Here is a 23,239-nt window from a genome sequence, read left to right as displayed (position 1 = left end):
GTTACCTGAATTTTTTTTCACTGTTTCTTTCATGACGAAATAAAGACTATTTCAAGAACACAGCAATGGTATAAAATGATTTTTAATGGAAAAAGTGTTTGATACACCTTTACTGTCATGTAACAACAGTGTGTGAAGTCAAAATGATGAAACGCATGAGTTCCTCACATATCCTCAAAACATTTTGGTAAATATCTTACCATCTGATGATTTCAAGGTTGTGACACAATATGGTGGTGGGACACAGGCATCCATCCCATGACAATGACAGATAAGTCATAAAAGTCTTAGTTCAAAATCTCTTCCTTTGTGGTCCCTTCTCGCTTCTTTTTCTTTTTCCGTTTTACTTTGACTTTGTTGTGTTCCTGTTCTGAGTTCTCATGCTCGCCGTTGCCTTGAGCATTAGGAGGAGAGCCTGCAGAGTCCACCTGCTCGCTCTCCTCTTGATTCTGTTTCCTCTTTTTCTTTTTCTTAACAACATGGCTCTCCTCTCCCTCTGCCACTTTCTTCTTTTTCTTTTTCTTTTCTGAGCATGGAGGCTCCGCTGAGGAAGGTGAGAGTGTAGAGGATAGCGAGGGTAAGAGATCTTTGACTGACACAGCTGCCTCCTTCAGCCGTGTTTCCATCTCACTGTCGCTGTCACTGTGAACAACAGAATGTATAATGTTACATTAAGGAGTATAAAAACACTGATGAAGTAAAAAAAAAAAAAAAAAAAACCCAGAAAGAATAAGAACCTTGAGCTGGGCATGGGCCGACGCCGCACAGGGGGTGGAGGCTCCTCAGCTGTTTGTCCTGGGACTGATGTAGAAAACAGACGAAATCCTAAAAGAAAAAAAAAAAAAAAACAACAACAAAAAACATTCATGAATGCAGATGAATCAAAATCTCCAGCAAAAGCTGCAAGTATCAAAGAAAAGAGACACTTTACCTTCATCATTATCATCACATTTTCCTGATTCTGCACAGGGGGAAGTTTCAGTCTGCAACTCTGAAATGTAACTGACAGTCACATGCATATTATAGATCAGGTTTAAAAATATGTGAAATCTTTTCATTACAGGATTAAAAGAAGGATCAGTTGAAAATGCTTTGTGCATAAAGTCAAACAAGTTACCTGTCAAGAAAATGTCCCAACTTTTTAGCGACGTGTGTTCGAAACCCTTGGGTGACCTGGAGCTCATTGCCATCATGTTCATGGTCAGCAACAACAACACTGATGCAAAATAAAACAATATTCAAGCATGTTTCATTTCTATTAAAATATTTGTTTACAATATAGCCAGTATACCATTTGTTTTCATTGGAGCAGCTTTAGCTACACATAAAAACTTTTTTAAAAAAATTTATCGCAAAAAGAGAAAGTTAAAGGAAACGTTCACATTTTTTTAAGTCTGTCTTAAAACAACAGTCAGGAGCACAAAGGAATATTGAAATAGGTTTTTTCTTGTTCATACTGGCCATTAGAAGATCCCTTCATAATGCACTTACAATGGGACAAAATCCACAGTCCTCCATCTGTGCAAAAATGTGTTTAAAAGTTCATCTGAAGCTTATATGAAGCTTCAGCCATCCAAATTGGTCAAACCAAGTAAATATCTTTCAACGTTAGTCTTTTTAGTGCCAAAGTCCCTCTTTTTGTTACTATACTTCCACCGCAGTTCAACAGGTAAATCTTATATAAGCTTCAGATCAACTTTTACAAGCATTTTTGCACAAAACGACTGTGTGGACACACTGTGGATTTTGGCCCCCATCACTTACATTGAAAGCACATTTGAGGGCTTGAAAAATTGTGAACTTATGCTTTAATTATGTAGACTTCTTGCAGTGTGTAGAGCCACAAACATTATAGTAGGAAGTCTTCCTCTTTCCTACATAATGGCTTTGCAATTAGTGCTTATTTTGACAAATAATAGACTTACCGTTTGGACTGTTTCACATCGCTGTCACCACCTAAAATAAAGAAAGACAGTCTTCAACAGAGATAAAATTCATTTCATTATTTAATGTTCCACTGCTAGATGTTACTACAGTGTTTTACTGGACCAGCTCAGATAGCTACGTTAATAATGAGTAAAGTTAAAGCTAACATGGAAACCAGCACTGTTCAACATATGTATTTCTGACAGTAATTTCAACCTTGCAACTCACCTGAGGCAGAAATATTAGGGTTGTACTTTTACCAGGCTAACGTCGTGTTTGTACTTCTCTGTTGTGCATTTCCGTTCACTTCGTCCCAAACTACAAACCAAACAGAAAAAACCCCCTCACCTTTCGTCTCTTTCGTCTTATAGGCTTGTGTCTCCCAAACTGCCTCCTGACATCTTTTCAGCGCTTCATCGTCACTGCTGCTGGAGTCTTCAGAAACACCGACCATCTTTTTAACGTGCGCCGCCATGATAAATCCATGTGCCCACGGTGTTGTCTGTTTTGAGCTAAGGATTCTGGGTAATGTAGTCTGTTCGTCATGGGGAAATAAATACAAATATGCAAAGTCCTCAGACGTGGTTTTATTTATCACTGTCTTCATACAATTTTGAGAGACAAACATGAACAACATGAACAAACCAGAGAAGAATAAAAACAAGTCTAGGTAGGTCAATTAAAATCCTCCTGTTGAAATCACAGAGGAAGTCGAAAAATACAAGAGCTGTGCAAAAATCAATCAGTCATTCCATGTAAATAGAAGATAAGGTCATACAATGTGCTTTCCCATTTTATATTTTAATAAGACTCAGGGGGGAAATCAAAAATCATCAGCCAGACCTTTATGATGTGTTCATGTCAAATCAAAAAAGAAAAAAAAATCTGAATGTGATATTTGTTTTTTCCAAAAACATTTGGGTTTAATCATTTCTGCAGCAGAGCATGCTAAGTTTTCATCAAGTACCAGTATGGCTGATCTAGAGCAAATATACATACACAATTTGGATTTTTATAGTCTTGAACAGGTCATATCATTGGATTCCTTGATATGTTCACCATTCAATAACATGGTATTTGTAAACCAGGTGAAAAAAATCTGAAAAATCCCTGATAATATACTTGAAATGTGCAAATTTATATAAATCCTACATGACTGAATCATAATTTGTAAAATCGGCCTAAGAAGAGGCCTAAAAAGAGAGGGAGTCAATGCAACAGGCTACAAACTGGATACATAACGTCTTTAGTGTTTAGTGTCATGTAGTCTTTTCGTGTGAATAAAGTATAAGCACTTCTTTAGGCATTCAGATGATCAGATCAAACACCACTGACTGATACTGTATGGCAAAACAAAGCACAGTCTTCCCAGCTACTACAACCCCAGTACTGCCAACCAGCAGTCTAACTGGAGCACAGCCAAATACAGATACATCCATTGATTTCAATTGAGAAAAAAAACACACTAAAAAACCGAGGGTCACGGAGCAAAGGCTACAACTGTCCAAGTACCCTGCTGTCACACTTGTTGAGGTCATTAATGGGCTACATAATGAATTGTCACAGATCAAACCGTAAAATGTAAAATTTTATAGGAGTAAACATGAGTATATGAAATGTATCAACAAAGGCTGTAAGACATCCGCTGTTTCATACAAGGCAGTGCTGCGAGATATTGTATGTGTCAGAAAGAAGCTGAAGTCTCTTCCCTTTAGCGTATTGGTTGAAAGAACCGTCTTACTACAGTGTTTGCCTTACAGGTGAACAAAGCGCACGGCTCTTTTCTCAATGACCACCTGGATAAAAGGCACTGGAGTCGATGTTACAATATACAGTAAAAGAAGGAAGCCCAGATCATCTGAGTACTGAAAAAGATTTCCAGACCGTTCCAGTGGTTTTGCATGATTTAGCTGATTAACTGCAAATTATATACGTTACTGTTACAGCAATGGGATTTTGAATTATTTCCTGCCTTCCAAGTAGTCGCTGATTTCCATTCATTTTAGCACAATATCAGAACTAAAGAAATGAAACTAGCTAATCACAGTGGATATTTAGACTGGAAAAGATGCCACAAGCAGGGACCGTTTTCTACCCTTCACTGTTGCTGTGTTCAATGAATCTGAGATCTGCCATCACCGAGTTACCAGATTTGAGAAACACCTTTCAGGATGCGCAATACAATTCAACAGAACCACAACCTCCTCCAGAGTTAAATCAACACCTCTCTGGCACAGTGTAAACATAAAATGAGCATTATAAGCTTCCCAAAGGTATGGTTTATTGCGGGGCTGTTGTACAGGATTGCATTGGATTGTGAAGGTGTACAATAACAGACTGGTAACTCGGTGTATGAGTTGTGGGCTTTCATGAATAGACAGATAGAAAGCTTAACTCCCGTATCTAGCACTGTGTCAAATCAAAAATATCCTCAGCATATGTTACAGTCTGAAAGACAAGATTAAATCCCAATCGACAGCCAATGATGTACATTTTTTTGCCATAAAAATGTAACAGATTTTAGTAGGATGAACATGACACCTGATCTCATGACAGCAATGCATTCAGTTCTTAAACTAAAAGACGTCCTACACAAGAAGACCTAATAATGCACCATACATAAAAGACACACACCAAGCTTAAATATCTGACAAAAACAGTCCCAATGACTCACAACTGATAGCAGATATTTAAGGGAGAATGAAATTCAAACAATGTTCACTCGTGCTACATGGTCATCTATGTCTAACAATACTGTAAAACGTCTAGTTAATGCTCATTTTTCCATAAGGGAAACACAATTGTCACTTGCAAAAGGTAGTTTGAATGAATTTCAACTGAAAACATCTATCTACTTAGGCAAATGAAGTTACAACTAACGCAGTCTATCGGCTTTGCCATGAGAGGTCTGTGACGAAGTCAAAGTGTCCCTTTCCAGCAGAGACGGCAAGAAACTTAAGGCAAAAGTGTTCAAACATTGACATGATACGTATCTGACAAACCAAAAGAACAGAAAGGTTTCAGTCGACTATAACAGAGAAATATTTAACAGAACATTCCTCTGAGTCCCAGAAACTGAGCTCTGTGAGGTACTGTTGAATGGATCCATGATTTCATATAAAGGCAGATGTGGTCTGTCGACTCTGAAGAATGTAGTCGCATTCGTAGGAGTGTCCACAAAGGAGAAAATTCTTCTGTCCCCCCAAAAAAGATGATTCTGAATGGTTGTAATTCAGAAAATCTCACCGCTGGGGTATATTGCACAGATTAATTTCCTTCAGGTATTACACACCACCATTGTAGGCATAGTCTGCCTTGTTGTGCATGATGAGTTTGTTGTCCACAAAGTAGAAACTGTCTGATCTGGTTTCATAAGGGTGCTCCACCATTTGGCGAACTGAGAAGGAGGAGGAGAAGAAGGAGGGAAGAATGGACAGACATGAGATCAAGATATTGATTATTATGTGAAATCTGCATGCTACAATATTAACATTAGTGGTTGACCAAAGCAGACTAGAACTCACTGAGGTCGTCTGGAAGCTGTGGAAACTCGTAAATGTGTTCACATGTGTTGCGGCTGTTTGGAATGCAAAAGCCAAAGTCAAAGTCAAAGTTCTTGAGAAGGCGCCCCTGGAAGTAATGCCTCTCAATCATACGAAAGCTGTTAATGGGCCGGTCGCCCACCGTGAACTCCACACTGAGGTTTGGAAACAAAAAGCAGAAAAACAAAAATTTACAGCTCAGTTGTGATAAAAGTTTTACACAACAAGCTGACTGTTAGGTGACTGACAACATAAAAAGGCTGATTATTACGCTCTCTATTTACAGTCGGAAAGTTATGGCCCATTTACTTACGTTGCACCAACAGTGCGCAGTTTTAGAAAGGCTGGTGTAAACTGATATCTCACAAAACGCCCGGCGCTGATGTCTGCATCTCCGTTCCCCTCTTCACTCTCCACAGGACCTAATAAAGAAAACATGTTGAGTTGACTGGCATCCAGTTTTCACAGGATAGGCCACAAATACAAGACTTTAAAGCATTTTCAGTTGTTAAAATAGTGTGTGAGAAACTGCATCTGTAAACTGAATTATATCTTTTGAAATGTACTGTTACATGTTATTTTCTGAAACTGACAGGCATTTAAATCAAATGCAAAGATGTGAAGGAAACATTAAGTTTCTCTATTATTTCTTAAAACCTAAATATGGCGTCACTGGTATAAACAAGGGTTTTCTTTATTGGGAGACTACCTGAAGAATTCCTTCCACTTGTGGGACTTTATGTTCCCTTATATACACATCTCTGAGGATAAGGGTGTTTTCCCACCTGCCTTGTTTAGTTAAGTTGAATTGAGCCCTGGAGTGCTTACCACCTTGGTGTGGTTCATTTGGGCGGGTGTGAACACAGCAATCGTACTCAGATGCAGACCAAAACAACCAGGCCGAGACCTTGCTGAAGAAGTGGCCTGGTTACAAACGAACTTTGGTACTGTTTCGATTGTGTATGAACATGATCCGATCTAGATCCGACCCAACTGCATTTTTTTGGATTAAACCAGCTCCCGTAGCCAGCTGCACTGTGAATTATATTATTGTTATGTTATTATGTACAGGTATGTACACGTCTCCTTTTCAGCCGACTGAAGGCAGCACGTTTTCTTCGTGTTCTCTAGACGTTGCCTTGAAGTGCGTTCACATGTGCTATTCTGCTTGCATATTTTGGCTTGGTATATGGCCCAAACGATGACCGCAATTATGAAGAAATGCCAGTTCTGCCAATGGTTCATTTTGGGTAGATGAAGAAAAACAAACTCTCCATTCTCCTCCTGCCAACCCCATGAAATTTCTGACCAATGAATAGAGTGACAGCTCCCACATGTCTTTTGTTGATACATTTTGGTTACCTTGAAATTTTGCCAAGTGAAACCAAACCGAACTAAAGGGAAAATGCAAAGTAGCAACTCATCCACTGATTTGGACCAAAGCAAACGGACTATAGGTGTGAAAATACCTTAAAAGTAACCCAGACAGACCATATATATGACAAAAGGCTGAGAGCTGCACACAGCACACCCCTTGGAAAGTCTGCTGCTGCTCTGATGTTTGGTGACACTGCAACACCTGAGGGCTATGACTGAGCAGCATCATGTATATTCACGCCTCTCGAACTGACGCAGTAAATTTAAAAGTTATAAACGTCTAGCTTTGCAGTGATAAAGATAAATAACACATATTTATCAGACTGCGATGAAGTGTAAGCTGTCAATGACAAACAAAAACTTGAAAATATGTCATGTGTCTGAAGAAGGAAATAAATCTCCATGAGAGAAACCTTTGCGAACTTTATGAATAGCTGCTTCTCTAAAGACAGCTCATAATTTGTGTATTTTATATCAGTCTGTCCTACATTTTAAGAATATCACTGCTTGGTAGATTTGGCATAAGTTAATATATCACTTACCGCTGTTGGGGGGTTTGGCAATCTCAAACAGCACCGTCCCTGTCTCAAGATCTCTGATTTTGAAACGTGTGAAGTCAATGTTGTAGATATTGTCTTCAGGTTTGCAAAGATAGTCTGAAATGTGAAATAACAGTGCATGTTAAAACAAAAACAAAAATAGAGTAGCTGTGTCCATTACTTGACAGCAGGCAAGCATCCATTAGCAGCAAGAGGTCCTTTGGCCCGATTTCACAGAGAGTCGGTCTTTAATTTGTTTCACCAGTAACTACATGCTGAGTTTTGCGATGATGCACAAATACTGTGAGTACAAAGTCTCACCCTGGCATAGTGAACTGAGATGGCACTCGATGGGCAACTAGGGTTTCAGTATCTGTTTTCTGGCTCCTGCGCTGTGAGTAATGCTATAGCACAGGCTCCTGGCTTCTCAACAAAGTGACGTGAGAGAGAAGGGAAGTAATGCTATTGTTGTCTGGTCCGGGAAAAGGCCAAAAACAATGGAAGGCATTAAGCAATAGCTGAGACTGGCTCTGATGACAGATCCTGGGGTTTGACTCAGTGTGCTCAAGCAGTGTAGTCACTAGTGGGGTGAAAAGTGAGGAATACTCTCAGGACCCAAAGGGAGAGAAGGCCAAAAAAGTCCAATTAGACTACTTAAAGTTGGAGTAATACATATTTTTATATTAATAATGGATCAAACGATTATCATGTGTAATGTGAAAGAGGTCACTCACTGTAAAACAAATCCACAGAGAATCTTCACCGAACCTTTTTAAGAATTTTAACAAGATAATTGAACTTTTTTTGTGGAAAAAACATATCAGAGGCATGTTATATCCCGCAAATCCTCACACATACAAATCCTCCATAAGAAATCTAGGTGACACTATGAACCATGCTCTGACTCTGGACCAACATGTCTAGTGTCTGATTCACTCTTGTTTTTTCCAGCTGAGAAACATTGTGCCCATTGTGCCTAAAGCGGAGATGGAAATGTTAATTCATACTTTTCTATCGTCCCATCTTGACAACTGTAACTCCCTTTACACCTGCCTCAGCAAAAAAATGCTTTAGCAGCACCAAAATGTTGTTGCTAAACTCTTGACCAGGTCCTCCAAAAGGTCTCATGTGACACCAATTCTGATTGCTCTTCACTGGCTCAAATTAAGAATCCAATTTAAAGTTCTTGTGATCACCTACAGAGCTCTGCATGGTCAGGCACATTAAATTAGACATTAGAGATCTACTGCAGCCCCATGTCACCAGCAGGTCTCTAAGGTCCTCTGATCAGGGTTATTCCTCCATCTAGGCTTAAAACTAGCGAAGATTGTGCTTTTGAGTTTGATAAGGTGATGGTAAGTCATTGTTGTGTGGGTACAAGGATTGCATTGGTAAACGCCAAAGAACATAACTAAGCATATAATTACACTCAGGGTGCAAAACTAACTTTTTTGTCCACCGGCCAAATGGCTAGTGAATGTTCAAATTTTACCAGCCACTCAACAGATTACCATTGTTTTTTTGTTTGTTTGTTTGTGTTTTGGCTGGTGAGTGAAGCAAATCTACCAGCCATTTGCATATTTTACCAGCATTTGGCTGGTGGCTGGTGCTAATTTTGTGCCCTGATAAGACTCATTTAATAATTTAACATTTTTAATCAGGCAAATTCACTACAAGTTGTGTACTTCTAGGACAACTCAACGGAGAATTCGTCTCTTAGCTACGGTTAGCATACAATAAACGGTGTCTCAGTGTGTGTGTGTGTGTGTGTGTGTGTGTGTGTGTGTGTGTGTGTGTGTGTGTGTGTGTGTGTGTGTGTGTGTGTGTATGTGTGTGTGAGGGAGAGAGAGTTCACCGACTAAGACAAAGCTACCGTTCACATACCCTCCGTGACAGCCCGGAGACCCAGGACATGGACCGGAGAAATGTCTCTCCCCAGCTGCCTGAGCTCATCTTCGGTGACCGCAGGCCACTTCTCCGTCTGACTGCGCCTCGACTTGAGCTTTTTTAACATTCCTCCACCAGCTTTTCGATCCCTGTGGTTCGTCTCTGAGCCGGCGTCTGCGTCCGCCTGTCCTCTGCTGACTGTCGGTGCCGCTTTGTTTCGAGATCCGTTCATACCGGACGCTGTGGCAATAACAAAAAAAAGAGTTGTTGTGCTTTTTTTTTTTTTTTTTTGAAATCTGGGAGCGACTTGACAAACTGCGAGTGTAATTTCAAGATGGCGTAAAACGTGTATGGAAGACGGAAAAGTAAGGTTGTGATTGGCTGAGAACGGTGGCGGTTGTCATAGTTACCGAGGGGGTATGAATGGTTTGTTGCCCGGCCCTTCCCGCTTCATCACAACTGGGTGGGCTTTATCGATTGTTTTTGTGTGTGTTGTTTTTCCATCACTTTATTTGTAGAAATCGTGACTAGCATCACAATAATAATACAGTACAGTAACAAAACAATTAGGCATCATATTGAAATAAAGATAACATAAAGAACGTGACTCACTTTCAATTTGTCGATACAGTCAACATGGTAACGGGACAAAGGGTCAAAGTAATGATAAATAAATAGAACTGAACAGACTGGTAGGCAATACAATAGGATTTCTTTAAAAAAAAATATCTTGGAGCATACTTACTGCAATTGCACATTTTTTGTTTATATGTTGGATAAGACTCAAAATATTTTATAAATTCAATCATGAAAAGTTCAAATGAGAACTTGGATTTATGGATGTGAAAATTTCCCAGTAAAATTAATAAAGTGGCAGTCTGTTGAACTTTCTGGTTTTGTTTTCATAACATAGTATTACATCCTTGGCTTCCAGTTTAATTGAATGGTTGGTTTGAGTGTCAAAATAATCCTCAATTTTTTTCCCCCCCAGAATCTTGATTTATACTGACATTCCTAAAATAGATGTTTAGTTGTGTCTTCTTCATTTTTTAAATTTTTTTTTTATTTTTGCAAAAATCACATTTGTTATCAATACCCACAAATCTTGAGACGAATTTGTTGGTGGGATATACAGTATATTATGCACATTCTTGTAAGGACTTTATCGATTGTGTTACAAGAACGTTTCAAAAAATTTAATTTCATTTATTTGTTCATGTTTGTGGTAATACACAGCTCCAGAAAACCAAACGCAACTCAGTTTCCTTGTGCACATCCCATGACCAAACAGGAGCAGGGAGATGAAAGTCTTATATTGCCTGCCCTTAATCCGTATTTTTATTACTTATATTATCTTTTATCATTTATCTATTATTATCTTAACTACTCATCCTTTATTGTTGTTACTTTTTAGTTATTTTGGTGTGCATTAGTCTCTAAATCCATTGTTCAATTCCTTTGTTTTGTCAATCGCTTGTAAAGCACTTTGAATTGTATTTGATTTGTTTGAAAGGTGCTATATAAATAAAGTATGATTGATGATTGATTAATTGATTGATTACTAAAAACACAAATATACTATAGAAATAGATGGTCTGTCAATTCCATTTACTTAACAACCAACAACCATACAAGTAACATGAAGATCAAAAACTATAAACAATAATCCACCATTAACTAAGAAAAGCCGTTTCTCTTCAACTTCATACAGTCTAATTATTCTTTCTTTATACATTTTCTTGAACTAAAAAATATTTGAACAACCCTTTAAAACAGGTTCAGGCAGTAATCTCCAAGATTTAGTGTATGAGCTGTTGTTTACTAATTCAAGGTTAGCCGGGCAGGGGAACAGTACAGTTTGGAGGGAAATAACCAAACAATGGCAGCAGCACTGGGATGGGGAACAGAAGGAAGATAATTACATGAAATACAAATAAAGTAGGAGAGGTAAGAAATGCTGGAGTCATCACGAAAGAGCAAGTAATTATAAGTAGATGAAGAATTGGTCACAGAAACATGAATAGTACACTTTTTATCATCGGAAAACACCCAACTGGCCGTCGTGATCAGTGTCAGGGAAAACAGACAGTGGAACACGTCCTGGTTTCATGCAGAAAATATGAAGAGGCTAGGGTTAAAGATCTGCTGGAGTGTGAGGAACAAAAAAAATGATATTTAGATTTCTGAGAGCAACTGGACTAATTACAATACTGTAATAGATTTGGACAACAGTGAACAATTAAATCCAGAGGGAGGCCGTAATGTAACTTAAAGGATGTCAATTGCTGTGAAACCCCAAAGGATGTATTTTTATATTATCCTAGACATCAACAAGAGAGACCAACACTGAAAATTACACTCCAAATGAACCACATGAGACTAGATATTAGAGAAATGTTGCAGTGGAATTAAGGTGATGTGGGGTACAGGACTATTTTAAGATTTTTAGAAAACACAGAATTTTATAGGAGAATTTAATCTAATAGTATGATAACTGTTCTGATTACACTCCAACCCAGAAAGAGGCGGTATTACACCAAAAAGCTGTTTGCCAACCACCATTAAACAATAATAAGGAAGAAGAAGAAGAAGAAGAAGAAGAAGAAGAAGAAGAAGAAGAAGAAGAAGAAGAAGAAGAAGAAGGATGATATCAAGTACATCCAGCAGGAGGCGCTCGTGTGTCTCGGGATAGCAGATAGTTTTGTTGCAGGAAGTTCCCCACAGAAGAAGAAGAGAGAACCAGCGATGGTGCGGGTGAAGTCTAGGTAAAATGTGCTCGCATGTATCACATGTTAACAGTTTGTGTTCTCGGAGTTCGTATCTGATGGCACTTCTCCTCTCTACAGGTATTTACTGTGTGAAGTCAACGTGTCAGACCGGAGCCGCCTGTTGCTGCTGGATGACCGAGCTGTGGCTGCGGCTGTGAAGGCAGCGGTGGCCCGTATACACGGAGACTATGGAGCAGCTCTCTGCAGCATCAGATTCTCTGGTAAGCAGTGCTGGAACAAGTAAATGTTTTATTAAATTAAAGTAGAGAAAAATCTGAATTACAATATACTCTATTACATTACATGCATTCAAAGTAATAGTACAAACATACAGTCAGCAAATTTACTGAAACATCAAATTTAAGATCCCCTCCAGATCTGTTTTAAAATGTATATAAAATACTCTACTTGGAATAATAATTGTATCTGATATGGTTTTTCCCACACAAAATTATCTTGTTAAAATCTTTAAAATTACATCTCCCTCTTCTCTATGAATAAATAAATATATTTCATCACAGAAATGTAACTACAGGACACAACACATCTCCTACTTCACTGTTAAGTCTATTCTCAGTGTTTGTGCACTGAAGGCTTCAAGTTTTGACACCATACTTGTGTAAGTTGAATGCTGGACCAGAATTGGCTTCAAATTATTTGTGATGTCACAAATAATGCTCATAGGCCCACCTCTTAAAATGGGATTTTCAATCAGTTCAGAGAAACTTCCCACCTTCAGCAGATGAATGTGAAAACAGCTTTAAAGTGTCAAACTCTGCACATACATCATTCTGTACAGTGAAGCTCAAACATCCAACTGTAGGAAAAAGAACAAAAACACATTTTTGAGTGGAGGGGGACTTTAAAAGTACTCTATGCAGCAGAATGGACAATTATTACTTGTTAAATTTTGTTGCATTAATGTGTAAGCAGCATTTGTGTTCTCTGTTTTTTGTTTCTTCTTAGTGAAATATCTGAATACCCACACTGGAATAGTGTTCCTGCGTTTCCCTAAAAGGTGTTACAAACTCCTGTGGTCTGCTTTGCCTTTTATTACCAGTGTTGAAAGTCGAGGGCAGAAAATCCCATGTTTTCTGAACTGTTTGCACGTAGGAGGTAAGAAAAACATTGCTTTTATTCTACATTAAGAATTGTCTTTGCCAAGTGGTATTTTCTTTAAGAACTTTACCCAGTTTCTCACAAAGTAGGAATCATTTCAACTCTCTGAAACAGGGTTGATTTTTAGAAATGTTGGTGCTGCAAAACTGCTTTTGTGCAGATGTAGCACAAGTTGGAGATGTATTTACTACATGCAGATGTTAACACTTTTCTTGATGTTCTCCATAATATATATATGGGGAATAATTGATTTTTCATTACTTAATACTAATAATTCCTTTTCAATCACGCTTACATTTCTAACTAGTTGAAGGATGTCAATAATGGTTGATTTCAATATGCAATAACCAAAACACACTGTGATTTTTCATACAATCCACTTTTCATTATGAATCAGACACAGCTTTTAATAATATGAACATTTAATTTGACTGTTCAAAATATATATGTTTTCCCCAGGAACCATTAGAACATGTCAGAAGTTTCTGATCCGATACAACACACAGCAGCTCCATCGAATGCTCCCTACATGTAAAAACGAAGGTATGGAGTTTCATTTAATACTGTTTAATAATATTAATTCTGAACTCTGCAATTACAGTCAGTAGTCAATTTATTTATTCATTTTCTGTTTCCTGCTTGTTTTAGCTCTTCAATAATAAAATCCACGTATTAACTTTAAATGTTGTAAGAAGATGTAAAAACAATATTTATGAATCTTTAAGGATGTATTGAAGTATTCATCTGAGCTTAAGACCATTTTGAGCTTTGTATTGCTGCCTTTAGTGTACAGGAGACTTCAGCATTTGAATACAAGAGTGACAAAGAAAAATGTCATTTGACTGGTTGCTTCTCTTTTTCTCTTTGCAGAAGAAAAACAACAGGTGCGCCAAGCAATTCTAAACTGCTCCCTAACAAGAGGAAACCAGAAAGATGAAGATGAAGATGTATTAGAGAGTGAAGATGAGGAAGAGTAACCTCACAACATGCAGGAAAAGGCAGAAACTGGTTCTTTTTGTTACGTAACAGAGAGGAGGATGTGGAGCAAGAAATGCCGTCCTAACTCTTTGGAAACGTGATTTATTGCAGCCAGAGAGCATTTGTTACTTAAGAAAACTGACTGTGTGCTCCTCTTCCTAAGAGGGACAGATTACATGATGTTTGTTTGTTTGGCCTGATGGTCAGCATGAATATCCTGTAACAGAGATCACAGGTTTGATCCTCAAAAAAGCTAACACTGACACTGAATTATTAGCTCTTAGTCATTTTTGATAAGTGACACTGAAAACGTAACTGAAATTACTTAACAGATAATGATAGTATGGCCTTATTCTGAAGAAAGTGTTTTTGTGTTTTGAGTTCATCTTGTATTTATACTGTGTGTATTTTGTTTATAAATTAAAACACTATTTTTGAAGATGTCAATGTATTGGTGGTATACGGTTGATAAAATATGATTTTATTTTATTAGAGATGCACAGATATCTAGTCTGTTGGTATCAACTGATGTAAAAAAAACAAAACAAAACAAAAAAACAACAATCTGGGCCTTGATTCAATACGTCATACAATGGGAACAGTTTACTAATACCATTTTATTACCATAATAATGATAACAACAACAACAACAATATAATAATTATTATTATTGTTATAAATAATATATAACAATGATAACCTTTTTTGTACCTGCGTACCTGGCAGATCGATTATTACTACATTACCCACAATGCCTAGCTGCTCCTCCACTAAACAGATTTGCAGGCAGGCAGTACAAGAAACATCCGGGTCTCTCGGGTTCCTGTCTGGCGACCCGTCGCCATTAGTGCAAGCTCGTAATAACGGATATTTTTTTTTGGTCGAAAACTTAAAATTGTCACGTTTCCTAGCTTTTGGGAAACATTTGACGCCTTTATTAGGGCACATTGTTTTCCTTATTGAGATAAAAGCGTAACTTTTGGGGGTGTTGGCCCCGCGTGGCGAGCTTTCGTCCTCTCTTCCAACAGCCTCCATAACTTGAGACGCCGAAATCGTGTCTCTTCTTTTTTTCTCGGGTTTGTTTTGTTGTCAAGATGTCGCCGTGATGGGGTCTCCGCGTTTGACAGAAATGAATCAGGGCCTTCGTCGCCTGACCCGCACTCATTGCAGCCCGTTTTCCTCCTCCGTTTCTCTGTTTGATGCCAGAGAGCTCGGCTGCTCTCTGCCCGGAGCTCGGCCTCAGCACCGCTCACTGCAAGGAAACAAACATGGAGAAAAACCCCAACAGCAGCACCAGCACCAAGGTTCCGCCCCGTTCCAGCTCCACAGGCCCAACACCGGGCGAATCTAAACCCAAAACAGGTGAACACATAGCACATGTCAGCTAAAGCCTGTGAGTGGCCTGTGGCCTGCTGGGGCCTAAGTTAGCAGTAGCGCAGAGCTTGTTTATCTGATACGGCTGACGTCGCTGTCAAAACATTTGACCCACCAACAGTCACAACTGCAGTTAATATTTGCACACAGTTTGTACTTATTTTTGTTCATATTAACCATGCAAAGCACCACAGTTACCATATGTGCAGACTAGAGACACACTCACATTTAAACTATTAACTTCTGCACAATTAAGTTTTACCTTCCATTAGTTAACTTAATTATTTGTCTGCTCTAAAAGGCCTCTATTGTCTATTTTCAAGGATTTCTTATAACGTGGTTATCAATTTTTCTTGCATAATTTAAAGATCCCCTGTTACTTAACTTTTTCAAATGGGAGTATAATCCACTTCCCTTGGATTTGTAGGGTCTAAACCTTTTAAGATATATCAATTTAGCCCACCTTTGGTAAAAAATAAATAAATAGATAAAAGAAGTAGGATAATCTACACAGGTTGAGTTGTACTCTAATAGATTAAACACAGAAAGCTCCAGTATGCCGTGTGGCTCACTAACGCATCACCAGCGTCCCACCAGCTGGAGTGGAAGTGTAGACAACAGAAGGCATCATTTTTACTAATAGTACAAATTATAATAGATATAATCCAACATATGCACACAAGAAACCAGGGATACTTCAGGATAAATATGGTTATGCAGGAAATTGTCAGAGTTGTCTATATGGGCCCCAGCACTTTCTGGTTAACTACCTGTGTATCAGGACTGTCACAATTGTAACAAAAAGGTTTCTGCTTGTGACTGTTAGGTAAAACATTAACAGTGCTCAAATGTTCCAGCAAAAGGTAGACACTATATTGAATGCTATTAGCATGCAGCTAATACATTTTTTTTATATTTTCAGATGGTAAGAATAATGGAGGCTCCAAGCGCTACAGCCGCAAGCGTGAGCCCTCCTTCCCTAAAACAGACAGTTTCACAGGCCCTCGTCGCACCAATTCACAGAAAAGCAAGAATTTTGACAAGAGACCCCCTCAGAGAGGTGGAGGACGGCAGTATGGGGTTACAGGTGGAGGACGACGTGAGGAGGTTGGTATTTTTGAAGGGTGATCTCATATTTTGTTTTGTTTTTAACCTATTCAAGATAAAAAAAAAAATATTCAGATAGTAATATAGAAAATCTCTTTGTTGTCAAGAAGAAATGACATTACAGTTTTTTGTCTACCTCTGTTTCTCCAGGTAGCAGAGACACGCCGGGCCGAGTTTAGCCCGGCTCAGTTTGCTGGACCGAAAAAGATTAGCCTGAACCACCTGCTGAACTTCACCTTTGAACCCCGTGGAGGTAATAGTGGCGTCGGAGATGGAGGCCACTCCTGCTGGGGCCGCCGAAACAAATGGGGCCACAAGCACAAGCCTTTTAATAAGGAGCTTTTCCTGCAGGCCAAGTAAGATCCTCAGCTTAAAACAGAATATAATGAATGACAGAGGCTGAACATGAGGGACTTAAATACCTTTGTGTGCTTTAGTTGCCAGTTTGTGGTGACTGATGACCAGGACTACAAGGCTCACTTCACTGATCCAGACACTCTGGTCAACTGGGACTGTGTGCAGCAAGTGGTGAGTACCTGCCATACTTTTGAAGGAAAATATCTTTTCCTACATTGAAAACATTTAATTCTCTTGTGTCATTCAGTATCAAACTCTGTGCTAATGAAAATCCACTTGTGTGCATCTACAGCGTATCTACAGTCATGAGGTGCCGTCTTGCCCCATCTGCCTCTACCCTCCTCTGGCAGCACGCATCACCCGCTGTGGACACATCTTCTGCTGGCCGTGCATGCTGCACTATCTGTCTCTGAGTGATAAGAGTTGGTCCAAGTGCCCCATCTGCTATGAGGCCGTTCACACCGCGGACCTGAAGAGGTAAATGGGATATAAATTTTTTTTTTTTTTTAAATGGAGGATAACTTTGAGGTAAAAGACAATAACCTTTTTGTGGTTGTTTTTTTGTCACTTAAAACATTTTTTTTTGTTGCAGTGTGGTTGCTATGGAGACCAGGCAGTATGTGGTTGGTGATGTAATCACCATGCGCCTGATGCGAAGGGAGAAGGGGGCTCTGGTGGCCATGCCGAGCTCTCAATGGGTGAAGGTGGAGGAGCCTGTTCGCTTTGGAGGTGAGAGACAGGAGCATCTTGAAAGAGGTTGTTGATTTGTTCAGTAACACTACTGAATAACAACTTCTACATACAGTGTTATCATATCCCAGATCAAGTTGGTCTATACCAGAGTTTCTTGTAGTCAGAAATACAGGAGAACCATTGTCCACTTTTCCAATAAATAAGATGACACCAAATAAGATTATTTAACACTCCCTGTCATTGCCATTCAACGTGTGTTAATGTGTTTTCTAGATGCGTGCCTGAGCCCATACTCCAAGCTGCTGCTGACCTCCTCGGCGCAGGTCCTGAGCCTGGTGGCAGAGGAGAAGGCCGTCCTGCAGGCTCAGCTCAGCCAGGAAGAGGACGCCCAAGGCTGCTTCATCCAGAGCGCGCTTTGTCTTTTGCAGGTAACTAAAGCTACTTACATACCTGTCAGTGACAGTTTGGTACTAAGAAAATTCACCTAACCATGATGGGATGTTTTTTGTTATTTTGTTTGTTTTTGTTAAGCCAATGCATTTTCTTCTTGCATTTCTCCATTTGAAATATGAGTCTTTATCAACACAACAATACATTTTTTTTTATCTAACTATAAACAGATAATTGAAGTCTGTAACTGTTTGTCTTTGTGGTTTAGGAGCGAGAGGAAATGCTACTGAAGCAGCAGAAGCCAAATACAGGAGACAGTTTTGATTTGTCCTCTCTGACTCTTGAGGAGCCTGCTTCTCCTGTGGAGGAAGTGGTGACAAACACCAGCAGCGCTAAAGTAAGTCTGAACCATTTTTTTTCAATGTTCACCCCCAGCATTGTATTTTCTATTTTCAATATGTATTCCTGGTTTTACCTTCAGTCACTAACATGTTGTCTTTTTTTTTTTTTTTAGCCTGTGCTGCAGTACTCCTCTGCATTTGATGACGAGGTGGTAAAGCTCCCAGAGGGTGCTGCTGCGGAGCTGCCAGAGTTACCTGAGGGGATTTTGGAGAGTGTGCTGGAGGAGCCTCCTGAGGCTGTGATGGATGCAGACCCACAATCCCAGTCTGATGAGGAGAGCCCTGCCAGCCAGCCAGAACCGGGCCGTGCCTCAGCCAGTGTGGTGCATGGACCCTTCTACTATTTCTACCAAGGTGAGTAATTCCCTGCATTCTGTTGCCTTAAAGGGATTCTCCTGCTCACCAAAATCATGCCACAAATAGTGCTGTCTATTTGTCAATAGTTAGATTTTTAGCTTGTGTCAAACTTGGCTGTTATGAGGAAACAGTGACACAAACTTCCTGATTACACTAAACCCCAACTAATGAAATAAGACTCACTGAAATCAACTGTTCATCAAAAAAGAATGAACTGATGGGATTTTTTTAGAGTATTAAGATATGAGCTGTTCAAAAATTTAATGGCTCTAGAACAATTAAGAAATGAGAATTAAGTAATTTTTTTTACATTTTTTCTATAAAACATAGCTTGAAAAACTGATTTAAAGATTAGTCAAGGAATCAGTGCAGGATGTCTTCAACTTGACCATTAAACATGAAAGTAGGAAATCACAGCCAGGACAAACAGGATTCCTAGACTTTTTAAGTTTCAGTGACTTAAACGTTTTCCTCATCGGCCTCATCATCCCTTTCCCATCTTTCTCCGTCCAGCTGACGACTGCCAGCAGATGTTCCTGCATCCCGTGAATGTACGTTGCCTGTTGCGTGAATATGGTAGCTTGGAGGCCAGTCCCGATTCCATCACTGCCACGGTAGTGGAGATAGTGGGACACACAGTCACTGAGGTTAGTGAACAGGGAAACACAAATCACACACTGTCCAGATGATGTGGACATGTGTTGAATACTGTTTAGTACAGTTTTAACTTAAGTGTCAGTGTCAGCTTGTATAATTTACTAAAATCTGCGTTAAGATTGTGTGCTACATTCTTAACTTCAGCTATTTGAAAATGGCTCCCTCATTGCCCTTGAGTGATTTCTCATGTTTGGCTTTGTTGCAGGATATCCGCCGTCGGCATCGTTATCTGGCTCATCTGCCACTCACATGTGAGTTCAGCATCTGTGAGTTAAGCCTGCAGCCTCCAATCCTGTCCAAAGAAACTCTGGACACATTTGCAGGTGAGAACAATTGGCCTGATTTTATGATGCGCATTTACAGTTGTAGCCATGTAATTTTATAGATTGTGACCGTTGCATGAATACATTTCCCTTGAAACTTTTAGATGAGTTGGAGAAACGAAAGCGCCTGAGACAGAAGAAGGCAAGAGATGAGAAGCGCAGAGAGAAGCGAATTGAAATCGAGGAGAACAAAAAGCAGGGTAAATGTAAGTACCGCTGATGAATCCACAACTCCACCTGAAAATTAAACTTCCAGAAAAATCTCAGGATGAGGTCCATCACAATATAGTAAAATACTCGCATTCATTTGTCCCCCAGATCCTGAGGTGCATATTGGGCTGGAGAACCTGCAGCATTTCCCAGCATTCGGGTCTCCGCCTCACAACAGCAGTCCCCCAATCCAACCTGACTTCACTTTTGCCCCTCCTTCACCCCTCAGCAGCAGTCCTTCCTCTGGTAAGAGCAGCTCTGTTATGAGTGCCTCTCTGATCAGCTGAATGTTAAACATCTGAACACTGTGAATTGATCGTTCCTTCTACTGTTTCAGATGGGATGAGATTCCCGAGTCTGAATGGGCAATGCTCTTCACCCATTGTGGGTAGTGTGGAGGACGACTCACACTGCATGTCCTTTGCACAGGTGTGTATGCCAAACACACACACAAGCATTGTTGATAGAGACTGCCTTTGTCATAAGAATAATGCATCACATAACTGAACGCTAATGTTGTTGCACATAACTTATATACTAGACGTGGTGTGACTTTGACTGTGTCCTGTGTAGATGCTAAGGGATGGGAAAGCCAGAGCTGATGCTGGGCCCAGGATCACTCCAAAGAAAGGTAGTGCAAGTTTGCACATGTTCTGGTGATTTGTGAAAGGCTGATGAGCATCATACACTTTACAGTTCAGCACAGCAATTTAGAATTTGATATTATGATTTACACAGCAAAAGATTCAATTGAGCATTGACTCCAAAACATACAAGCCAAATGTGTACTGCCAGCTCATGTGGGTCTATTTACTGTATGTCCCAGTTGGAATAATTAGAAAGGGTCAGGACAAAAGGAATATCCACTGTGCTTAAGTTGTAGAGTTCATTTGTGGAAATACATTTTGTGTTGTTTACTACCTGGATAAACATGGTCAACGTACACAAACAGTTTTAAAAAGTGTTAAAATATGCAAAACAGCAGCAGGGTCAGCTTAAACTTAAACCAGAAGTCTGATAAGGAGTCATTTGCAGACCAACGATTTATTATTATAATTGTATTATTATTATTATTATTATTTATTAATATTATTATTAAGAATAATATTATTATTAAACAAAACAATAATTTTATGGTCTATTAGGCTGTTGTTTACAAGGGAAGACATTGCTATATTCATGGATTGCTCTGTACTTGCATATGCTCCAGTTTCAGTGGTTACAACTATCACGTATCACTGAGTGTGTGGGTGAAATTACTGGAGCTTTTTGTATTAGTGTGCAGTTCCTGTAAAACCTGTTTTTATGGCTAGTGAGCAGTGTAACTCCCCGAAGGCTTCCTGTAGTCAGTATTGTGTCTTTTACCAAGCAGATAAGCTGCTAGCTCCTCCAGCAGCAGACAGCGATGGAGAGAGCGACGGATCAGACCGTGTCCCAGTGCCCAGTTTCCAGAACTCCTTCAGCCAGGCCTTTGAGAAGGCACTTCTGCAGCTGGACAACGGTCCAGCTTCTTCCCCACTACCTGTGGTTGTCCCAGGTTTAGTATCTATGAATTAACTGCATTCAGTAGATTCAAATTTGATCTTTTTTTCATGTGAAGCCAAAGTGACTGTTCTCAGACTTGTGCTCATCCTCTTCTCTTTCAGATGAGAAAGGAGGAAAGAAGAAAAAGAAGAAACAGAAACTTCTGTTCAGCACATCTATGGTTCACACAAAGTAGACAACACTGAAGTTCATTTAATCATATTGTTTCTTGAGTTAATCCTCCCACTGCTTGTGGTTTTACTTCCATGCAGAGCTTTCTGGGAACTATAAGCTATGGAAAAAAAGGTTTTAGTATGTAGCCAGAGTTCATGCAACGTTTGTCATTATTCTGTTGGCTGATCCACCGTTTGGGAGTCAATTTATCAGTTTATTTACTTTTTGTTCAAGTAAGTCAAAGCTTTGCAGCAACTCCCTGTCACACTGAAAGCCTTACGGATAACATTTAGTTCACATGCTAAGTAAAGCAAGGAATATAACCAGCTCTGCTAGCTTTCCATGGATACCTGACTTTACACGAGTGGTTCCTACTTGTTGTCTGACTTTCCTGAAGTTGACCCAGAGCATTGCATCTATGATTCCACGAGTAATATGGATAAGATTATAGTAGGGTGCTTTATATTAAAGTAGCAGTCAGCCAGCTGCAGGTACGTTGCACCCTTTGAGTCTTTCCAGGATACTCGGTGCTCAGACTGGAACTGCACCTTCAAACAGACAGAAACAGGTCAAAGCTTTGAATTTTCTGTCAGTCCATCATAGATCATAATCTAGGTAAGCACTTCATCACCCTTTAAGAGGATAGACTTGAGGGCTTTAAGGTCAATTCCCTAGTATTTTATAACAACAATATGAATCCATGAAGTCCTAATACCATTGTGAGAAAGTGAAAACACAGTATTGTATTAAAGAGATTAGTCTGTTGGTTCAACAGAACTCCAGTATATTCTGTCTGGTTAAACCATAAATACGCACTTTCTTCTAATTCTGTTTCTCCTCTATGTCCTCCTCTGTTATAGAATGTTACTAACTTTTAACATTACTCTCCCAGTTTAACTTCAGTGTTGCAATTGTGTGGCGTTAGAGAATTGCAGACATTTAAAGAAGCATTCTTTAAATGAATTGAAACATGACACAAAATTGGGTTGATTTTTTTTTTTGTTTTTGTTTGAGGGTTCTTTAATTCACTTTTTAATTTTGAGCAAGTCTGTAGGCTAGTGAAAATAACTAGTCTGTTGAAACGAATAAACCATTATGCACAATCAAAGAACTGACTGTTTGTTGCTGTGAGTAGCTAATGCCAAGAACAATAAAGGATCATGTTATGACAAAGGTAAAGCCAGATACTGTAGAAGTCACCATCAGATGTGAACAGTGGCTGGTGTGTTATGGATGCATTACTTGCTTCTTGCCACATGAGGGTAGTCATGACAATCCATAGTACAATCCCTTTATTATTAAGTGATATCACTCATTTTTTATACACTGACAGTTAATATAGCATAAAACATCAATGAATTACATTTTCTCTCATTTTAAGGCCACTGAAACCCTTGAATGTTGTGGGGTTTTCTCTTCATTTGATGTCCCTTCATCCAAATAGGCACCAGCTGAAAGTGTATACATTTTTTAAACTAGCAGTTAGTCCCACTGTGTTTATTGTTACGTGGGAAAAGGGCCAATTACCACTACATA

General features: G+C 39.3%; 4 protein-coding genes across 5 annotated transcripts; 2 read left to right on the top strand and 2 right to left on the bottom strand.

The window, feature by feature from the left end:
- Nucleotides 1-64: 64 nt before the first annotated feature.
- On the bottom strand, nucleotides 65-2,450 carry c2h12orf43 (chromosome 2 C12orf43 homolog). Its single transcript, XM_044365544.1, has 6 exons — nucleotides 2,275-2,450; nucleotides 1,926-1,956; nucleotides 1,118-1,216; nucleotides 932-1,002; nucleotides 738-825; nucleotides 65-642 (listed from the first exon to the last, which is right to left on the bottom strand). The coding sequence occupies exons 1-6, from the start codon at nucleotides 2,399-2,401 to the stop codon at nucleotides 288-290; spliced, it is 771 nt and encodes a 256-aa protein (XP_044221479.1). The 5' UTR covers nucleotides 2,402-2,450; the 3' UTR covers nucleotides 65-287.
- Nucleotides 2,451-2,493: 43 nt separating this feature from the next.
- On the bottom strand, nucleotides 2,494-9,686 carry unc119.1 (unc-119 homolog 1). Its single transcript, XM_044365552.1, has 5 exons — nucleotides 9,269-9,686; nucleotides 7,388-7,501; nucleotides 5,782-5,890; nucleotides 5,451-5,623; nucleotides 2,494-5,323 (listed from the first exon to the last, which is right to left on the bottom strand). The coding sequence occupies exons 1-5, from the start codon at nucleotides 9,501-9,503 to the stop codon at nucleotides 5,211-5,213; spliced, it is 744 nt and encodes a 247-aa protein (XP_044221487.1). The 5' UTR covers nucleotides 9,504-9,686; the 3' UTR covers nucleotides 2,494-5,210.
- Nucleotides 9,687-11,924: 2,238 nt separating this feature from the next.
- Nucleotides 11,925-15,403, top strand: pop5 (POP5 homolog, ribonuclease P/MRP subunit). Its single transcript, XM_044365521.1, has 5 exons — nucleotides 11,925-12,036; nucleotides 12,118-12,260; nucleotides 13,006-13,155; nucleotides 13,618-13,701; nucleotides 14,029-15,403. The coding sequence occupies exons 1-5, from the start codon at nucleotides 12,017-12,019 to the stop codon at nucleotides 14,133-14,135; spliced, it is 504 nt and encodes a 167-aa protein (XP_044221456.1). The 5' UTR covers nucleotides 11,925-12,016; the 3' UTR covers nucleotides 14,136-15,403.
- On the top strand, nucleotides 15,335-22,811 carry rnf10 (ring finger protein 10). Of its 2 annotated transcripts, none has more exons than XM_044365508.1 (17): nucleotides 15,335-15,498; nucleotides 16,433-16,617; nucleotides 16,768-16,973; nucleotides 17,055-17,145; nucleotides 17,267-17,451; nucleotides 17,567-17,703; nucleotides 17,941-18,095; nucleotides 18,326-18,454; nucleotides 18,572-18,812; nucleotides 19,329-19,462; nucleotides 19,678-19,795; nucleotides 19,900-20,001; nucleotides 20,114-20,251; nucleotides 20,343-20,434; nucleotides 20,579-20,636; nucleotides 21,378-21,542; nucleotides 21,652-22,811. In XM_044365508.1, exons 1-17 carry the CDS (start codon nucleotides 15,336-15,338, stop codon nucleotides 21,723-21,725), a joined length of 2,373 nt encoding a protein of 790 aa, XP_044221443.1. In that variant the 5' UTR covers nucleotide 15,335; the 3' UTR covers nucleotides 21,726-22,811. The 2 variants fall into 2 exon arrangements, with proteins under 2 accessions (XP_044221443.1, XP_044221434.1); XM_044365499.1 differs by having other exon boundaries at nucleotides 21,375-21,542.
- The last annotated feature ends 428 nt before the right edge of the window (nucleotides 22,812-23,239 follow it).

Source organism: Thunnus albacares, chromosome 2 (genome assembly GCF_914725855.1).
Source record: "Thunnus albacares chromosome 2, fThuAlb1.1, whole genome shotgun sequence".
In the NCBI taxonomy this organism is placed as follows: Eukaryota; Metazoa; Chordata; class Actinopteri; order Scombriformes; family Scombridae; genus Thunnus; species Thunnus albacares.
Note: the sequence above shows the minus strand (reverse complement) of the source record. Positions and strands in the feature narration are given on the sequence as shown.